The sequence below is a fragment of the Crassostrea angulata genome, chromosome 9, assembly GCF_025612915.1.
Source record: "Crassostrea angulata isolate pt1a10 chromosome 9, ASM2561291v2, whole genome shotgun sequence".
Classification (NCBI taxonomy): domain Eukaryota; kingdom Metazoa; phylum Mollusca; class Bivalvia; order Ostreida; family Ostreidae; genus Magallana; species Magallana angulata.
Window position 1 is genome coordinate 36,665,481 of NC_069119.1, and position 6,078 is coordinate 36,671,558.

Genomic DNA, 6,078 nt, shown 5'->3' on the forward strand with positions numbered 1-6,078 from the left:
ATGAACAGAGACATAAATGTCAGAGATTGGCAACTCCGCCATTAGCGTGTTTTGTTACTGAAAAATGGTACACACCAACCTAACTTTGAGAACTACATTTTAGTAAACTGAGATAATGATCTTAAAACAAAAAAACTTTGTTCTAATGAAACGTTTGCATTGGGTTTAAACATCTGCGAAATCTCGGAAGACGGGTAGCCAGCTGCCTCCTAAAACTCCTCTTTTAATATTGTTTATATGACATAAACTCATGAAAATATAAGATTTTTAATGTTTTGGTAAAAGGTTTTGCCGTTTATATTTCGATATAATTGTTTATTAGAAAGATATACCGATATAAACTGGGAACACTTTACAATAGGGACCGCGGGATTTTGCGAGATTTCGGACAGATGCAAATCTCTGTTATTTATGTCTCTGATATGAACAACTCATCACAGTTTTCAGAAGAACGATAACTCCGGTAAAAAAAAAAAACAAATCAACATCCCGATCGCGTTACTAAACCCGAGTTTCTAGCAAAGCAACAAACCAGTAAAAAGAAATAAAAATATAACACTGATGGCTTTAATATTAAATGAACGGAGATATAGCCAAAGACCGTGTGTACAACAGCACACGTGACCTGTTACAAAACAAAAACAAAACTTACGACTCTGAACTTGCGTTGGTAAACAACAAAGGAAAATCAAGCGTTGTGGTTTGTCGAACTTTACATTAAATCTTCTGTACCAGTCACAATCTAATTTTGGTCAATTCTCGGTCAACAGAGGCAATAAATAATTTCAGCTTTCAACAAACATCACTGGACTCATAGTCCAATCCACACTTACGTCATATAACCAATATGGCGTCGGTGTCAAAGGTCAAAGGGGAAAACCCGAGTTGTTTACAAATGGCGTCCTTAGAGTTTCGATACCGAGTGCTATAGCCAGTTTAGGATTTTTTGAGTGTCTACATATTTACATCAGCTTTTTCTTTTATATATTTGTATAAATTGTTTACACCATGGATACAAGTGATCAAACTTTAACTTTTGATGCATTTTTGACCTGGAAAACGGAGGCTTTACGTGAATATCTTGGAAAACGCGGACTTGCGAAGGACAAAGCCAAGCAAGAACTTGCGGCTTTATGTTATTCAGCACATGTAATGAAAATTCCAGAAATACCATCGGCAGCGGAAAATGTTAAGGTCAGACAGTTCGATTATCAAAATTTACTGAATGTTAACGGGACCACTATACCAGATCCATTTACTCTTCACAAGAACTGGACAGACGAACGTGATGGGATGAAAAGCTGGCCACCCGTTTATCTGAGTGACATTATTGAATATGCCGGTGTTTGTGACACCAACTTTAACATAACCAAGTTCCTCCAACAATATAAATTAGGTAAAGGACAGTCATTTGTTGATGCGGGCCACACTGGGGAGATATTTCATCACCAGATCTCCAAGGAATCAACCGTGTGCCTGGTTCGTTCAGATTGCATCCCTTCACAGCACATTAAAGACGATCCCCATAAGATATGGATATGCGTTGAGAAAGAGACAGGGACCATCAGGTCATCATATTGTACATGCACAGCAGGGTAAGTAGGCCCAAGTAAAGTTATTATATATAATTAAAGACTCTTAATTTATTTAGTTGTTATCAGGTCCTATATGTAGATTTATGTGTATAATCAAACCTGTTTACAAATTTCTATAATGCAAATAGTATGCACATAACCCATTTTGCCTTTTTGTTGCAACAGGCAAGATTTGCCTCTGTATTGATATCATGTTTTCAGAATGCTTGCTTATTTTATTGTTTTCGAGCATTTTATTTGGATTCAAATTTAATTTTGTTTAGGTTAGGATCCCCCTGTGTCCATGTTGTTTCTGTTCTTTTCCGCATTGAGACAGCTCATCGCTTAGGAGTCTCAGCATGCACTTCTTTACCCTGCTCTTGGACTGTGCCCGCTTTCAAGTCCACCAGAGCGCCACCTTCAAAACTAAAAGAACTTGAAGTGTCAAAGCCAGTTCATTCATTGACTTGTGGTACTATTTGTTTCAAGTATTGTTTCTTCAAAATGAATATATTGTATGTAATCAGACAGACTAAAAAAAAAAACTGCTCCACAATAAATTTAACACACATTTAAATTTTATTAAATTCATTCATGTCCTGGGAAAATAGTTTTCAATATATATTTTGCTATAACTTACATAAACATGTGTAATACATGTTGTACATATAACTGAATACAATCATATTTAACATACTAATGTAACAAATTTAAATTTGAAAAAAATAAACATTGATAAAAAAAAACCCATGCGAATTCAATAACTCTTAATTTGGTTGCATGATTTTTACAGCATTATATAAATCTAATTTTCCTCCTCTTTCAGGCAAAAAGCGTTCCCTTGTATCAACAATTAAGAAGGAGTTTAACCCAGTACATACCGGTAATACAACCAAGGACTGTTTAAAGGACATAACAGATGCGATAAGAAATTCGATACCAAATGCATGTGTTTTTAAAGGTACCATTATTTCTAAATGGTAATTAACTGTTCCCCTTAATGCAATATCTAACCTAATTTTTTATAACTTCAAATTGATTTTTATGTATGCATAAAAATTTAGTCTATAATGTATTAAAATATAGGTATAGATATACCAAAAGAAGAAGTGAAAATCAGAACAGAAGAGCCCGTCAACATACAGAAGTATATGCTAGAGAAAATGGTCATGGATGGACTAGAAGGCCCAAGTATAGCTCACAATCTGAGGCAGGAAACTGTTGAGGCACTTAACAAAGCTACTATGGGTCAGCATGCAAACAGTACATGGCATAATTTAAGGAAAGGTAGAATCACATCATCAAATTTTCACTCTGTTCAGTGTAAAATTGAATATAATAGAAGTGAAACAGTAGTTAAACCATTACTTTGTAATATAATGGGATACACATCTGTCAACCCTAACCTTAAGCCTCTAAAACATGGCCGTGAGATGGAACCTATTGCTAGGTCTGAATATGTTTCTTTTATGAAAAAAAATCACAGAAATGTTATTGTATCAGAATGCGGTATTTTTATTGACCCAGTACGGCCCTATTTAGCTGCTACTCCTGACTTACTTGTTTCTTGTTCTTGTTGTGGAAATGGGGTAGCAGAATTTAAGTGTCCCATGATATCAAAATGCAATGATTGTACAGATTTTTGTACTTGTCATTTACCAGCATGTTTGAATTTTCAAAATTGTCAACTCTCTTTGAATCACAATCATTCATATTTTGCTCAAGTACAAGGACAAATGGGAATTACTGGTCGTCCATGGTGTGACTTTTTTGTGTATACTTGCAATGGAATATTTTGTGAGCGAATTACATTTGACGACAAGTACTACAAAGAGTTGTTGTTTGATCTTGACAAATTTTTTAAGAGTTACATTGTTCCTGAAATTAAAACAAGAAAAGTGAAAGATTGTTTGAGTGTTGAGAGAGAGGAGGAGCCAATGGAGACTGATAGTGGTGAGAGTTTTGTTGATGGAAGTGTTTATTTTTGTCCAATATGTAACAACGTTGTGCAAGAAACTGTCCATTCTTACAAAGCTCAGAGTATTCAATATGACAACTGCAAATTATGGTTCCACTTTCCATGTGTGAAAATGACAAAGGCAAACTTGAAAAATGTGCAAAAATGGATTTGTCCTAAATGTTAATCTTGTTTGTCAATCAGTATTGATTTGTTCTTGAAATATTTATCTGATGAATATTCATACAATACCTGTACATGTGAATATGTGTTTCTCATGCGAAACTTTATTACTTAATTATGTGATTATTAATCTTGTTGCATGCTGATAGGCAGCAGTTATCATAACATGTTTCTGTGTGATGTTGATTCTTTTGTTAAATTCTCCAACGTATTTATGTTATATATCTCTATGTGGTGTTCCCTTATTCAGCATGTTCAAAATGAGATTTTCAAGTCTAGACATGACTGTTACCAGACTATAATGAGTTAAACTATGTGTATGAAATAAATGGAAATGTATTGACAGGAAACCACAAATTGTATGCATGTTAGATTTTGTTTGGAAGTTTATAACAATTAACAATATAAATAAACATAGCCATTGGGTTGCCATTGGGTTGTCACCTAACAAAATGTTCACTGTTTTGTGTAAGAAGGTAAAGGAGGGTAAAGGTTGCAAACTCCAGCAATAGATCTAATGATATCATCCAAATGATGCATGAGAGATATTGGGACTTCATATTTAAGAATTCTGAAAAATTTCATGCGCCTAATTGCTTGTTCAATGTAAATTCTTTTGTTTGCAATTTGCTTGGTAAGAATGACATCTGACTTGGTCATTTGGTTGACACCATTTCTACCAGGTGGAATAAGCAACCTTGCTCTTTTCAATGTCAGCTCCTCCCTGATGGGGAAACCCCGGTCTGCTAAGACAGTATCATAAGGTTCAACAACATCTAAAAAGCCACTTTGATTGGTAATAACTTTGTCGCTAACTCTACCCCCCCAACATTCAGAAATGAAGTTAATCATGCCTGATGGATTAATGCTGACTAAGAATTTGCCTGTGTGGTGGTGTTTATAGTCGCTCCAAGTTTTGGCTGCCACATTCAGATCCGAAGGCCTTTCAAGAAAAATTTCGGAGCAATCAATTATATGCCTTACTTCATTAAATTTGGGATTCTGAAAAGTCGGAGGTAAGTTTGACCGTACCACCTCTTTTGGAGGATTGAAAACAAGGGCACCAAGAGTTTGAGACAATACCTTCACCCAGGTGGTGAAGATATTGGAAGCTAAAGAGGAAGAAATTCCAAAGCGATCTGCAAGATCCTCCAACAGCAAGCCTAATCTTAGTTTCATCATGGTCAAAATAAATTCTGCCTTCATTGTCAACTTCCTAGATTTGCTGACAATTCTTTTATAGCTAAGGGGGTTGCACAACCTTTTTGGCCCTTTCCAGTGCTTCATATTTCTAATTTTGTTCTGCAGGACTGTGAAAATATCATTAAAGGACTGAAGTGTTGGGATACCTGTATAAAACTTAACCTTTTTGTCGCTTTTTAAAACATTTGAAACAGTACACAAACTTTTAAAGCTTTTGTTTTTGTTTTTGTTGATTTGAATTTTCAAAGACATATTTTCTAATTTAACACTTTTCAATTCCCGCTGAAGTTCATTAATTAGGATATCTTTCTCAATCTCAGATGGTGATGAATCAGCAGGCTTAGAGTAAACATGATCCAAGCTGCAGGTATCAGCTGATGGAAGAAACTCCTGTTTGATTTTCTTCGCCGGTACATAAGGCTCTCTTTCCTTTGGTGGTGGTCTAGGTTTTAGAGTGTTGTCCGGAATATACCCAAGGTTTAAAGAGGGATAAGGATGTAATTGGGTAGGCTCTCCATCAATGAAATGGACAGAACAAATTCTTGAGTCTTGGTTTGGTAACCAATTCCCTCCAGCTACTTTTCTATTGACAATTTTTGTCCACTTGAGCCTAGCATCTGGGTCTTTTCTCTCTGTTGGAAATGGTATAAATCTAAAAGGGGGCTCACAGATGCAACATCCCGTACCAAAGTGTGTGTTATGGATAATGCATGTTTTTTTCATCCACTGCTCAATATAGTACCAGCTGTTTATACAGCCTGGCATTGCACAGTTTCTTCGCGCAACTTTTTTGGCACTCATTGCAAACAAAAGTAAATAACAAAAGAAAACACTCAATGGCATTATCAACTCATACCCGTCACCAAGAGACTTGAAATATTTTGAAAAAGAATAGGAAAATAAGATAATTATTAATGCAGTAAGCAATAAACATAACAAAATACCTAGAAAAACGATTACACTTGTGTTCCCTACTGTTTGTTTTGTCATAATTCATTTAGGCATTTCATTTTTCCATTCTATTTTATACTTAGCAGGAATTTCCAATTGTTATCCCGGTAATATTTTGTTTTTGGTTTTTTTCCTATAGGCCTAAAATCTAAATTTAAAAGTAAGCCCAAACAACACAATATCAAATCATAAAGAACCTGGGGAATTAAT

General features: G+C 35.1%; 1 protein-coding gene across 1 annotated transcript; it reads left to right on the forward strand.

Moving 5' to 3' along the window:
• The first annotated feature begins 821 nt into the window (after positions 1-821).
• On the forward strand, positions 822-2,799 carry LOC128162317 (uncharacterized). Its single transcript, XM_052825468.1, has 4 exons — positions 822-1,595; positions 1,859-2,046; positions 2,401-2,554; positions 2,661-2,799. The coding sequence occupies exons 1-4, from the start codon at positions 1,009-1,011 to the stop codon at positions 2,797-2,799; spliced, it is 1,068 nt and encodes a 355-aa protein (XP_052681428.1). The 5' UTR covers positions 822-1,008.
• The last annotated feature ends 3,279 nt before the right edge of the window (positions 2,800-6,078 follow it).

Coding starts and splice junctions, on each gene's coding strand:
- LOC128162317 (XM_052825468.1), top strand. CDS start 1,009: ATGGATACAAGTGATCAAACTTTAACTTTTGATGCATTTTTGACCTGG. Junction 1,596..1,858: donor TATTGTACATGCACAGCAGG/GTAAGTAGGCCC, acceptor AATTTTGTTTAG/GTTAGGATCCCCCTGTGTCC. Junction 2,047..2,400: donor AGTTCATTCATTGACTTGTG/GTACTATTTGTT, acceptor CTCCTCTTTCAG/GCAAAAAGCGTTCCCTTGTA.